The sequence below is a fragment of the Typopeltis vanoorti genome, chromosome 11 (assembly GCF_054136105.1).
Source record: "Typopeltis vanoorti isolate ZY-2024b chromosome 11, IOZ_Tvanoo_1.0, whole genome shotgun sequence".
NCBI classification, from domain to species: domain Eukaryota; kingdom Metazoa; phylum Arthropoda; class Arachnida; order Uropygi; family Thelyphonidae; genus Typopeltis; species Typopeltis vanoorti.
Genome location: NC_143559.1, coordinates 122,788,100 through 122,803,427, shown reverse-complemented (window position 1 = coordinate 122,803,427; position 15,328 = coordinate 122,788,100). Strand labels below are relative to the sequence as shown.

Genomic DNA, 15,328 nt, shown 5'->3' with positions numbered 1-15,328 from the left:
TGAATGTCTCAATCATATCTCCCCTCCTCCGCCTATCAACCAATTTTTGCAACCCACAAATCCTCAACCTGTTCTCATAAGGTTCATTCCACAGACCTGCTATCATCTTGGTCACTCGCCTCTGGATCCTCTCAACCTCCTCCCCATCAAGAAGAAACCTAGGTGACTAAATCTGGGCACAGTAGTGGAGATGGGGTCTTATCAAGGCTCGATACAGAGGAACAATAACCTGCTTGTCTCTGCTTGTCAACGTATTCTTCAGCAACCAAGTGATTTGATGAGCTGATTTGGCCACTTTTGCAATGTGCCCCCTAAACGTCAACTCTTTATCCACCAACACTCCTAAATCTCGTGCCTCATCAATTTCCTCGAGTACAGTTCCACCAATGTAGTAAACTACTGCTAATCTTTTCACCCCAAAATGTATAACCTTACATTTTGCCACATTAAATTGACATCCATTCTCTTTAGCCCAGACCTCCAATCTATCCAAATCATCCTGCAAAATTTTGACATCATCTGCATTAACTATTGCCCTACCCAACTTTGCATCATCCGCAAACAAATGAACTGTTCCTCTCAGATCCTTTCCTATATTATTAATGAACAAATTAAACAGCAGTGGTCCAAGAACAGATCCTTGTGGCACACCACTAATCACAGGCCATCTTGTGGACTCTACTCCTGAATAAACCACTCTTTGATATCTCTCCGTCAACCACCCTCCTATCCATCTCACAAACCCTATATCCATCCCCATATGTGCAATTTACTGATTAGAATTCCATGTGGTATCATGGTTTACAGTGATTCTACTGGACCTTATCCTGTCAAAGGTCCAGTAGAATCACTGTAAACCCATTACCCTTATCCAGTTCAGCCGTCACTGTGTTATAATACGTGAGCAAGTTACTGAGGCATGACCTACCCCTCACAAAACCATGCTGTCCCCAATACAGTGTCCCATTTTCATCTATCCAATCTTGTATTTTCCTCTTGACTATTTTCTCCAAGACCTTGATAATGATTCCTGTTATGCTGATTGGCCGGTAATTTTCAACTGCAGCCTTGGAACCACCTTTATGCAGCTTAACTATTTTCCCCTCTTTCCATCCCCTTGGGACTGACCCAGACCCGAGACTCAAATTAAACAAAATGGTCAAGGGCACTGACAATTCTTTAGCCGCTTCATGTACGACATGAGCTGGTATACCATCCAATCCCACAGATGTATTGACATTGAGGTTCTGTAATAGACTAGTTATCTCTACTTCATTCATCACAATTCCAGTATAAGCTGTTGGTTCTTCCATTCCTGCAATGTCACCACCTGGATGATATACTCTTGCAAAGTGCTCGCTCAGTTGAGCCGACACTGTGTTATAATACGTGAGCAAGTTACTGAAGCATGACCTATAATATTTTATATTTTAATATAATATATCTGTATAATATAATATTTTATATATCTGTATAATATTTTCGGTAGTCTGTTGTTGTCCATTCAATTTAAATGTTCTATCCGTTTTTGTTTATACTATCTTATGTAATAATTAATTGGTTTTATACTTGGGGATTGTAAAATTTTTTCATTTGTTTTATGATCCTACTTAGTATATCCAATTGTTTTTATGAGAAATTTCATTTCTGCTGTTTGAATTAGTTTTTCATCTTTCCTTTTTATGTTTCATTGACAAGACATTATATAGTCTGATTATAGTGTGTTTTTGTACTAGAGTTGGCTTAAATATATTATTTATTATGTCATTTACTTTGACAAAGTTTGATATCTTAGTGTTTGTCTTTTTCTTCTTTGTATGATAAATCACATCCCAAGTATTTGAAAGTATTTACTTGTTCTAATATTTTATTATCTATCACTATTTACTTCTTATTGGATTTTTCTCCTTTGAATGCCAAAGGATTTTTGTTTTTTCTTTAGACATTGTCATATTATATTGTTTTGAGATATCATTTAATGATTTTAATGATCTTCTGATGTAGCTAATACTGTTTGATCAAATAGTAGTGTATTTATCTTCATTTGTGGGGTTATTTGTATACCAAATTACTCATCTATAAAAAAGGGAAATAAAACAATCTGTGAATTGCAGAGGAATTTTCCCACTGAGTATTCCAGGTAAAGTTTATATAAACTTTACCTGGAATAATTTTCTGAAGTATATGAACATACTTCAGAAAAGGTTAAGAAAAATTGTGGAAGGGAAACTTTGAGAACAACAAGCTAGATTCAGGCCAAATAGAGGTTTCAGGATTTCACAGTCAGGCAGGAACATTGAATACATCAACTGCATCCTGAAGAAAGAACCTCTAGAAGAACACGTAAAATGTTTCAGCTATTTAGTCACTTTTAGTGAAGATGATAAATTGAATATGGAAATAGAGAACAGAATTAGCAATGCTGGTATGGTGGGAAGCTAAGTGAATAAATTTATATAAAACACTCGACTTTAATTCTTTTTAAAACTTTCTAAGAGAGAAATTAGTCAAAACTGTGGATCTGAGAGCTGGGTTAGAAATGAAGTACTTGTGTTCAGAGATTGGAGACCACAGATATGAGAATTCTGAGAAAGAATGAGAAAGTGCATTGTGTAAGCACGGCTAATCTCAAGTGATACAGTCACTTAAAAAGAATGGTGCAAAACCAGTCTTTAATCAGGATGGCAAGAAAGACCAAGATCTTGGTTGATTATACAGTAACAAGTGGCAGAATGACAGAATGCCGTTTAATATGATTCTGCCATAGTAGACCAAAATGTAACATCAGATAATGGAGTCTTGATAACCGATTAATTTAGAGAGAAAATTGTCAATAAGTTGTTAACAATTTGTACTCTTCGTGTAGTACTATCATAATATTCTGTAATTCCCTGAGGGTGCACATCCGAAATTTTATTATGATGATATTATCAATGTCTTATCATCAATTTTTCTCCAAATTAAACCTTATGACTCCAATATTATCTTATATTTCTCTTCTAGAACACTTCTAACTCCACCAATTAACTGAGACCAAGACCATCTAGATCTTGGTCTCAGATAACTGATTTTCTGATCTTTCCTCTCCCATTTGGTTTAAGTGACCATACCACTTGGGGCTCTGCTCACATATTTATTCTTGAATGCTAACAATGTAAATTTCTTTCCTAATATCTTTTTTTTTAATATGATTCTGCCATTAATGCCATCTGTTCATGCTCCTAATTTTTCTCACAACTCTCATATATCTGATCATCAGTTTTTGATCAATTGATCCTAATTTACACATTTCCATAATAAAAAAGAATAAATAAATGTCATTGGCCTAAGAGCAAATGGTGAAGTCATGAGTGAGAGTTTTGATCGATACAGAAATGGCCAAAAAGACATCATCACTGATAATGTATAAAGTGGCAGAACAATACTCGGAGATTTTATTTATCCACTTCAAGGATTTAAAAAATCTTGAAATGTAAGAACATATGTATGAAGCATTAAAAAAATAATAAACCAAAAAAAAAAAAAAAACATAAGGTTCATTTTGATAGAAGATTTGAATGCAGAAAGGTTGTGAGAAAATAGCACAAAAGTATACGATAGTTGATCAGTTCCCCCATGTAGTGCAGCTCAGAAGGAATAATGCTCTTGCTGGAAACACCTAGGTTTGAATCTTGTTGAGAACCGTGTATTGGAGATTTTCAACTAAAGATGAGTTAATACTCTCATATGGCTGTAGCAAGAATTTTTTTCTCCTAAAAACAGTTTCTCCTTCTTCTGATAAAACAAACAATCAGTAAGTAATAGTAAGCCTGCTTCTTGTCTTAGTATTGGATCTGAATCTGTCATTTGGTTTAACTTCCTTGTTCTCCAAATTTAGCTCTGAACGACTGCAAAAGAGCTCAACAGACATCATTATAGTATAACTTCTGATGGTGACTGTTTGGAATTGAACAAAATAATTTAACATTTAGAATTTTGATTTAAGAGTTGTATATTTAACTCTCACTGTAGTAAAGCACCATTATAGCAAACTATTACCAATAAAAAACTATCAATGCCTAAAGTTTCTTCCCAAGTCCAGTTTTATAGAAAATAGGCATTATAAAAAAACTATTGCTTTGAATATACTATAGTGAAAGTTGACTTAACCTAGTACTCTATATTTCACAACCATTTATTTGGGGGTGGGAATTTGCATAAAAATTAATAATAATTAGTAAAAATACCTATTCATGAAATTTGTTGGTAATCATACTTTTTATTTTTTCATTCTTTGTGAATAAATTGAATTCGAAATATTTCTGAGGAATAGAATTTCTTTTATAAACTGTTCATTCCCAAGTACTTTATTTTAAAAAAAAATTTCTTGTGCACTTCAGTCTCTGCAGGAAGAGATAGATATATTAAAAGTGGAGTTGACATCTACAAGGAAAGAAAAATTTAGCTACCAGGCAAAGGTTACAGAACTGAGAAAAGCCTTAAAGTCAAGTGTGGAACAAACAAAGGTATGTTGAATTATCATTGCATATCATTACATTACATATCATTCGTTTAAATTTTCTTCCAAAATGATAAAATTGTAAAACAATGACATCCTATGTATAACCCAAGAGCATGAGCTCATCCAGGTTACAAGAAGTGTAACAATTACACAGCATAAATAGTACATAAATAGTACAAAAATTAAATTATCATCATCATCAAATTCCTGCCATGTACCCTCAAGGGGTGTACAGGATATGATAGTACTACATGAAAAAAATTACATCATTATTAATTTCCTATCTACAATTTTCCTCCAAATCAGTCTGTTACTTGTCAAGACTCCAACATTATCAGATCTTATATTTCTATCGTCTAAAGCACTTTGTACCGTATCAATCCACCTATATCTTGGTCTTCCTCTGGGTCGTTTTGCTGCCAAACTGGCAGAGAACACTTGTTTTGCTAATCTTTCCTCGCCCATTCTGTTTAAGTGACCATACCACCTGAGATTAGCTCTGCTAACACATTCCTGGATGCTGACGATGTCAAGTTCTTTCCTAATATCCTCGTTTTTAATATGATATTGCCATTGATGCCATCTGTTCACGCCTATAATCTATCTCAGGACTCTCATATCTGTGGTCTCTAGTCTTTGGTGAAGTGTTTTACTTCTGACCCAGCTCTCAGATCCATAAGTTAAAATATACAGCTAATTTAGTGTTCCGACTAATTTCTCTCTTATTCCATATGAATTTATTCAATTGACTTCCCACCATACCAGCTTTGCTGATTCTGTTGTCTATTTCTATATTTAATTTACCATCTTCACTAAAAATTGTACCTAAATAGCTGAAATGTTTTACTTGTTCCACAGGTTCTCCATTCACACAGTTGACATTTTTTGTGATTCTGCCTATTTTCATTGTCTTTGTCTTTTTATTGCTGACCTTCATACCATATCTATTACAACAGCTATTCAATTTAGTCAGAGAATCTTGCAGACTTGTAGCAGATTTATTTAGAAGTATAACATCGTCTGCATAAAGCAAAGAGCTGACATTAACATCTCCAATTTTGATATCATGTTTAATACCACTTTCCTTCATATTGTGATCCATATAGATAATGAATAACAGAGGGGATAGTGTACATCCTTGTCTCACACCAGATTTAACATTAAACCATCTTCCTGTACTTCCTTCAATTCTAACTGCTGACATACAACTCAAATAAAGACTAAGTATTGCTTGATATAATGCCCCATTGACACCATATAACTGCAGCGTATTGAGTAGCTTCTCTCTTGGCACCTTGTCATATACCTTTTTCAAATCAACAAAACTTAAATACAGATCTTTGTTATATTCCCATGCTTTCTCGACTATTTGTCGTAAAGTGAAGATCTGATCCTGACAGCCTCTGTTTGGCCTGAATCCAGCTTGTTCTTCACCAAGCTTTTCTTCCACAATTCTTCTCAACCGTTTCTCAAGTATACTTGCATAGATCTTGCCAGGAACACTCAGTAGGGAAATACCTCTGTAATTCTCACATGCAGTTTTATTTCCCTTTTTATATATGGGTACCATGAGAGCTCTACTCCAATCATCAGGAATTCGTCCCTCTGTCCAGGCTTTCTGAACTACGCAGTGCAGCCACTGTAAGACTCTTATACCACCATACTTCAGCATTTCTGGTCGAATATCATCTACTCCTGCTGCCTTTCCACATTTCAAGCCTTTGATGGCTTTTTCTACTTCAAGTATGGATATGTATTCCTGACTGCATGCCTGGTCAGTGTTTTTTACCACTGTGCTGTCATCACTGCTTGTTTCATTTAGCAGTTTTTCAAAGTAATTACTCCATACTTCAAGGATATCTTTTTCTACCGTTTTCATGTCACCTTTATCATCTCTAACTCCTCTTACAGCACTCTTTCCTCCATTCCTAAGCTTCTTCAACAACCTCCAGAATATTTTGCCACCTTCTTGATATTTATTTTCTATATTCTTACCAAAGTCCTCCCATGACTTTTGTTTAGCTAGTTTTACACACTTTTTAGCTTTCTTACATTTGTTTCTGTATTCTGTAAGAGTAAAAGCTGACTTATTTGCCAGGAACTTTTGATATTCTTTCTTCTTTTCCTTCACTGCCTCTTTAACTTCCTGTGTCCACCAGGGAGTTCTGATTTTTTTATCCTTGCACACAACCTCACCACATGCCTCTCTGACAGAATCAATCAATGTTTTCTTCAGAGTTTGCCACTGAATCTCCAAGGTTTGATTCCTGTTCTCAAACTCTTTAATTTTCTTTTCAATAATCTTTCTGTATTTTAGTCTACAGTTCACATCTGAGAGCTGCTCAACTTTTATTCGCGTAAGAATAACTTTCTATAACACGTAAGAATAACTTTCTTACGTGTTATTCTTTTCAATGTGAAATTCAATTTTATCCTGCTCAAGACTAAATAGTGATCACTTCCAATTTCAAATCCTCTGTACACTCTGGTGTCCTGCACCAGGGAGAAAACATCACTATCAACAATGACATAGTCAATGAGACTTTTCTTATTCCTAGCCTCTTCTCTCCATGTGAATTTGTGCACATTTTCATGTTGGAACATGGTGTTAGTAATAACCAGTCCATGTCCTGAACAGAAATCCAACAGATATTTGCCATTATTATTAGCTTTGCTCTTTTCTCCAAATTTTCTCAAAATATTTTTGTATGTCTGACAATCATTTCCTACTCTGCTATTTAAATCCCCAACAAGGACCAACTTTTCATTTTTCATTGTGTGAGTTGCTTTTTCTAAAGCCTCAAAAAACTTCTCCACTTCTACCTTAGTAGAACCTTCTGTGGGACCATAGGCACAAATAAGTCTCATTGTCCAGTTCCCCATTCTCATATTTGCCCACATTACTCTACTTGAAGCTGACTGCCATTCAAGAAGATTAGCCTCGTATTTTGTGTTGAATACTATGGCTACTCCTTCTTTTCCTTTATTGTCATTGCCTGAATATAACATTTTGTATTTATTGCTCAGAAAGATCTCACCAGTTTTAGTCTTTTTTGTTTCAGTCACCCCTATTATATCGATCTGGTACTTATCTAATTCCTCAGCTAGCTCCATTTCTTTGGAATTCAGGCTTCTTACGTTGATAGTACCGATCTTTAACTCTGGTGATGTTGAGTTGGGGTTTGTTTTCAGATTTGTTCCAGTAGCTGACTTTTCGCTGTTCGCCCTGGTTCCCTGGCGAAAACAACGGGGGCCTTATTTAACCGGGGCGACGCCTCAGCCAGCATGAAATTCTGTCATGTTGTACCATCATTTTTTATTTTGGTTTAACCAATAAGAATACAATTTGGTCGGCTAAATCCCAAATTGCCAGCCCATCCTCGTTCGTTCAGTATCAAAGTAGATACCCAGCAGGGTGCACCACGAGAAGGTAAGTATTGGACATTAGGTCAGAAGCCCTGGTCGGTTCACTGCATTTTTTTAAAGGCTATGTGGAGGTCTGCTCTCAGTTATACAGCTTTGACCCTTGAGCACCCCAAAAATTAAATTAAGGGGATAAAAATCCCTTATTATTTCACAGCCAGTATGCGAAATTCTAAGATCAAAAACTACGATCTAAGAGTTTCATGTCGAAGAACTATCGGCGAATCCAAGCGTGACAACTTGGTAGTACAACACCGAGGCAACAGGCAACTCGAAGCAAAGGTGGAGCAAGCTCCCTCACTATCCTTGATATTTTCTCATAATGTAAAAATACAGCTCCTAGGAGATGTAATACTATCATTACATTATGAGGAGAGGTCACTACCCAGACTGGTTTCAACCTTTTTTGAGCTCTCATCAGTGAGTAAGAATGGTAGTTCATGTCTCTCATCATCAGCCTTTGGAGTATAAAGCGTGCTGAGGATCAGCAGGTAGTAAGAGGGGAAGAGTATGATAGTATCATCGTCATCAAAACCAAATCAAAAAAGAGTATGATAGTAAGAGATAATAAAGAGTCCTCAGTCAACCTGTTTAGCTATGTAACAAAGAGGTTGTGGCTAAACGGCCCGTACATGTCATCTCTTCTCATCTGTTCTGAAAATAAAACTTTAAACGTACTTTACTTTACCCCATAGCTTAAACTAGATTTAACCAGGTGTCTGAAGATGTCATCTCTTAACACTTATTGCTCTATATATAAAAAAAACTTGACTTAAATTAAATTAAACCATGTGTCTGTAGATGTCTCCTGTTCCTATAAGAAAGAAAAACTGAAAACATTTTAAACTTTAATTATATAGGATTGCATTTTGGAACTTAACTGATTAGATTAGTGCCGAATTAAAGGGATCCATTGTTTTGAAGGGTGACTGAAGGGTGAAAAAACTCTAGAACGGAGATTTGGGGGAAGAACCTGGCCCAAGTGATGCAGCTCACTAGGAGCCGCACCGCCTCGACGTAAGCCTTCGCTGCTCGGGTTCTCAGGCTGACTCCCTCCTGTTTGTTGAACTGTAAGACCTGTGGATTACCTTATAGGAAGAGACAGGGTTTTATTTGCCTCTGTATAAGGAAACATATTATGGGTGGTTTGCACCATTTGTTTACAAATTTGTAATCTCCTAGGAGATGCCTTTCTTGGGCTAGAAACTTTGGCAGATAGAAATAGAGTCCGCTTACGACTCTTGCACAGATGCGATACGTGATCACGTTGATCAAAAAAATTATGAATTTTTGGATTTTTCTGACCAGAGGGGGGAATTGCAGATGTACGACCTCCTCCAGTGTCAGCATCGGGATTCCCAACACTGTACTTTGTCTTTGCTAGACACGTTGGGCGGAGGGACAAAAGTAAAAGAAGTGTTTTACTGTTTCAACGCTCTGGCAAATGTCACAGAAGGGGTCGCACAGACTTGGTCTATAGCGGGACTTCATCAGTTTCACAGGGAGTTGTTCGTAGGCTATTTGCCATGCTAAATCCCTGTGAAACGGCTATCCTCAGCTATTCCTGATGTTTTGGAATAGGATTTCCATATTTGTATCTAAATTTGGCTTATCACATCTGAAAAGCTGGAAAAATTCCCAGTATACTGCTTGTGATTTTAATTTTAATATATCTATTCCCTCTGTTTTAAATTTTTTGATGTGTTTACTAAGTGAATAATACCATTTAGGCATAACCTCCGTGCAGGGGCCAGCATGACCCGTGATCCTGAAGTAGGGAAGGAAATGTCCTAGGAAGTATTTAATTAAGTTGCCTGAAATATGGTTAGCCTTCCGTATGGTTTTAAGAGTATTTGCGTAAAATAAACATTTAAAACTGGGAAGTGAGAATCCCCCCTTGAATGGTTTTTAATTTTAGATAGTCTTTCCTGACTTCGTGTTTTCTATTATTCCAGAAAAATTCTATCACTGGTTTGTAAAGCTGATTTTCTTCTCTTCCCTTAACATCAGTAAATATTAATTGTATGCATGTACATTGGCATAATAATGGTTTTGATAATTATTGCTCTTCCGTAAAATGAGAAATACAGTCATACCCCGACTTACGCGAATCTGGAGTTTCATATATGTACGTATTTTCATCCCGCTTCACGCCTCATCTCTAGTCATATCTTTCTGGCGCGGGCCACATTCGCCAGTGTCGCACAAGCACTGACGTGTTTCGCACAGTCTTCATTCATACACGATTTTTATAGCCTACAAACCTTGCGATTGTTTAATGTTATGTTCTTGATAAAAATTTTATCACATAAAAAATAATAATGTCGTCCAAAGGAAGCAAGTCTGATTCTTCTACAGCTAGCAAGAAAAGAAAAACATTGACTTTGGAAACAAAACTCAACATTATTAAGGATTTTGAAGGTGGAATGAAAATTTGTGAGTTAGCAAAGAAGTTCGATCTACAGGAATCCACAGTAAGAACAATCATAAAAGAAAGGTTTGCAGATTTTGGAGGACATAGATTCTAACGAGGAACGAATTGTAGCCACAAGGTAAGGAATAAAAAAATCATTAGCTTGCTATGAAGAAATTTTGCGTGACAAGTAAAAGACATTATGCTGTCAGACGAATCTATTAGATTTTATGAAACCATTGACATCGAAATAACTTTCTTTTTTTTTTATGTATGAAAAACTACAATTATGATTATATTTCTTAAAAAATATAAGTGTTTTTGTAAACCTTTGGTCCCAATTAACTAATATTTTGTATGTTTGTATGCAGAATTATACCCGAGTTATGCAAATTCGACTTACGCGCTTTTTGTTGGTCCCACCTACCGCATAACTTCGGGGTATGACTGTAGTTGGGTTTAAGCGGTTTTAGTTTTTCCGCACAGGCTTCCAGTAGTTTTGAGGGCAATACTGGAGTCACGGGCAATGGAATGCCAAGTAATGTAAGAGACTGAGTTTGCGGTGTTAAACCATAGGGAAGGCACGTATTATGGAAATCTCCAAAAATTTTAATTTTAGTTTTTTGGGGGTTTACGCAGAGACCACTGATTATGCTGAATTTTTGCAATGCCGAAATAGATGTAGATAGACTCGGAGTCTCTGAGTGTAGCCACTAAATCATCAGCATATGCTGCAATTTTGCTCTGTCTGGAGACTGGGGGTAACGGGATTCCTCTAATTGCGGGGAGTATTATCAATTTTCCGGATAAGGGGTTCCGGCGCTAATGAAAAAAGGAGAGGGCTTAGCGGGCAACCCTGCCTTATCCCTTTTTTTATAAGAATTGGATTCGAGAGGAACCCATTAATAGATATTTAGGTAGAGACTTCTGCGTACATGTTTTTGATTACGCGCCAAAGCCCAGGTCCCACTAAGACTATAACTAAGATGAAAAGCCAAATGGCCGTTTGGCTTTTCATCTTAGTTATATATATAATGTATGGGCACACCTTTCTGGCATTCGTATAGTGAAGGTATGCAAGTTCTTTTCACTTAAACTTTGATATCATCCAGGTCTACCTACTCACTGATGAGACCTCAAAAAAGGTTGAAACCAGTCTGGGTAGTGACCTCTCCTCATAATGTAATTACAGTATTACATCTCCTAGGAGCTGTGTTTTTACATTATGAGAAAATATCAAGGATAGTGAGGGAGCTTGCTCCACCTTTGCTTCGAGTTACCTTGGTGTTGTACTACCAAGTGGTCACTTACGCTTGGATTCGCCGATAGTTCTTTGGCATGAAACTCTTAGATCGTAGTTTTCGATCTTAGAGTTTCGCATATTGGCTGTGAAATAATATGGGATTTTTATCCCCTTAATTTAATTAACTTCGCTAGAAAAAATAAATAAAAAATAGCTGTTTGGCTTTTCATCTTAGTACACAAAAATATTGACAGTATATTTAGAGAATAATAAGTGTGGGTATGTGTGTATATATATATATATATGTACATGTAGAATAAGAACGATGCAGTTCATTAATTCAAAAAATGATAATAGTATACAAAAATATTGACAATATTTACAGAGAATAATATATATGTATATATATATTACATATATGTACTCGTGGAATAAGAACAGTGCAGTTTAGTAATTACTTGAATATTTTGTATTGGTTAATTTCTCTTGGTATAAATTGGTTAATTACTTTTTATACAATTATTCTAAACAAATTTTCAATATTCTTATAAAAATTTAGGTACTGTCTAATCAGATTTCTCTATGTATTCATGATAGTTTTCCTTTCACATTAAGAGCAGTAAGTCATTGATGTTTTTTGGAGCCAAATAGATGTAGTGTTTGTGTATTATTTCTTTTTGCGCTTTCGTCGTCATCTGGTAGCATCCTCTAGCAAGAGGGTTGCAACAGATGAGCAGCTCTTCTCCATTTTTCTCAGTCTGTTGCCTCCGTCATTCTTAAACCAGTCCATTCCACGATGTCAATGAACCACTCTCTAGTTGGTCTTCCACGTCTTCTCTTCCCCTCAACTTTCCTTAATATAGTTCTTGTCAAGTGTCTCGAAGAACCTCTCAGAAGATGTCCTGCAAATCTGGTCTTTGCATAATATTCTTGAGCAGTGCTCTTTCCATCCCAACTCTTCTTAAAACTTCTTGATTTGATATTCTCTCTGTATACCTAATCTTTTCCATCTTTCTATAACACTACATTTCCAATTCATTAATTCTTTCCATATCTCTCTTTCTGAGTGTCCATGACTCATTTCCATAACTTGCAATACTCCAAATTGTTGCTTTAACTATTCCAACTCTAACACCTATTTTAATATTCTTGTAGCATTCACTGTAGTGTCTCTTATTTAATGTTGGTTAAAATGTGTATTAATTTATTTTGTAAAGCGATTAATGGTGTCAGTGTGGCGTGATATGTTCTTCCCCAGCTTAGAATACTGTACTGTAAAACAGTTTGTATCCAGACGAAATATAATGTTCTTAACATTATCAGAGTTAAGAATCTCTTCAAGAAGACTCGAGATAGCATAAATCTTACTTTGTTGCATACTTTTGTAATATGTAGTTTCTAGCTTAAGTTGCTGTCTATTCCTAAGTAGGTTATAGTATTCATGTTTTCTATCTCCATACAGTTACAGTTTTGGTTACTTTTACAATTCCAGTTATGTAGGAATATATGGATGGAAAAATTGGTTTTACTGTTAGGTGTATTATTTTTAAAAATTATAAATTTTGTTTCTCCAGCATTGAGAGTGAGTTTGTTCACATGAAACCAATTTGTCACTATTTGCAAATCTGTGTTCACCATATTCGCATTTCATTTACAGAATTTGCAGTGGATATCAATGCAGTATCATCTACAAAGGCATTTACTTCACTTGATAATTGTAGGTCACAGAAGTCCTTGATGTAAATTATAAATAGTACTGGCCCAAACACAGAACCTTGGGGAACACCACATTTTACCTGAACGAAATTGCCATAACTTTTGTTGATTTTTACTGCTTGTGATCTAGACGTTAAATAACTCTTAAACCAATCATGTGCACAGCTTCTAATTCCTATATTCTCCAGTTTTTTTAAATAAAATATCATGGGATACTGTGTCAAAAGCTTTCTGCAGTTCTAGAGTTTTGTGATGAATAAATCAAGTTGGTGAAGTTCAGCAGTGTGTGCTCACTGTATAGTTCCTGTCTAAACCCGTACTGGGTCTTAGAGAAGTGTTTTTTTTTTTCTAAAAAAAAAAAAAAAGTTGCTATTCTATTTTTTACTAATTTCTCCAATATTTTCTCCAATAATTCTCCATTATTGGAGAAAACTGGGAGTAGGCAGATTGACCTGTAGTTTTTTAGATCATTTTTGCATCCTTTTTTATATATATTGGTATTACCACAGCTTTCTTAAATTCTGTTGGAAACACCAGTCGTCAGTAATAGATTGAAGATAGTCATCAAAGGAGCTATCAGATATTCCTGGTATTCCTGCACAATTCTGACATTAATACTATTGTGGCCCGGAGCACAAGTTTTTAAGTTTCATTATAATATTTTTGATTTCATTCTCACAAGTAGGGAAAAATTACATTGAACTCTCATTTCTTTTAAGTCCGCAATTTATGAGTGGAATATTAGGACTATTTGTAAGTTTTTCATTGGGTGTTACGAAGTATTTATTAAATCTGTTTGCTAACGTTCTTTCACTGTTTAAAAATATGTGATTGCTGTCCTCTTTACTAAGTCTTGGAAGTGCTGGTTCTCAAATATTTTTGCCCAGTATATTGTTTACAAATTTCCATTGTTTTTTGGCACTACCTTCACATTTCAAAAATTCATAACGGTAATACTCGTTTTTCCTCTTTCAATTATTGGCTTACTTGGTTCCTATAATATCTGAAACTATTCTCATGGTGTTCATTTTGATAGTATTTTTTGTGTTTTTTATACATCTTATCTCTGAGTTTTATACATTGTTTAATGTCTTGCATTATCCATGGCTTCATTAGTTTGTGCCCGCTTCCATGGAGTATGACAGTGGACAGTGACATTTAATATCATATTAATTTATGTTTTTGCACACTGTAGTTTATTCTAGGATACTGAACGCTGACATCTTTTGTGTCTGTAGATGGATTCTTATGGCTATCAGAAAATGATCTGTGATTGGCTGTTTTAACACTGCTGTCTTGATTTTAGTTGGACTTTGTGTTCTTACAAACATATGTTCCAAACACGAAGCACAGCCATTGGAATCCCTTGTTGGGACATTTATATGTTGCTCAAAGCCATACGTGGCTAATAAATCCATTGAATCCAGAGAATAATGGCTGTCCCTTAGCAGATCAATATTTATGTCACCAATTATAATAACATTATCATAATTGATATCATGTAGTGTAGCATCCATTTCTTGTGTAAAGGCATAAAAGAATAAATAGCCATTATTTAATAATTGTAGTTCTCTAAGTAAATGTTAACATTCTCGTCTGTTTCCATTTTTGTACTGCTAATGTGTTTAATAGTTAAATGTCTTCATGCAAAGAGCCTACAGTGATAGTATTTTTTAAACCCTTCTAAATAGTATAGGCTAGTATCAATATTTCTGTTAGGATTAAAATATCTATATTATGATCTAGGTCATTTAATATTAGTTCTAGATGTTCCATTTTATCTCTTATACTCTAATATTTAACTGCAATAAGGATCGCATCATGAATTTATCATTGTTAACCTTAACCAAAGAAGCCACTAGTGTATTAAGTCGGGGACACAGTTTTGCTCCCAAGCACGTTCCAAAAACCAAAATAATGGCTTCCGTTGAACAGGGAGTGTTGCCTCTAGCAACAGCCAACAACATCTGTTTAGATGTGGCCAACATCCTAATCCATTCAAAGCCTCTCAAAAATAATATCCCACATAAAG

General features: G+C 35.4%; 1 protein-coding gene across 1 annotated transcript in view; it reads left to right on the top strand.

Moving 5' to 3' along the window:
• LOC150102016 (uncharacterized) overlaps positions 1 to 15,328 on the top strand; it is a 136,437-nt gene that overhangs the window by 110,638 nt on the left and 10,471 nt on the right. The window contains exon 9 of the mRNA XM_090400187.1: positions 4,380 to 4,505. Within this exon, the coding sequence (XP_090256313.1) occupies positions 4,380 to 4,505 (126 nt within the window). The remainder of the gene's footprint in view (positions 1 to 4,379; positions 4,506 to 15,328) is intronic.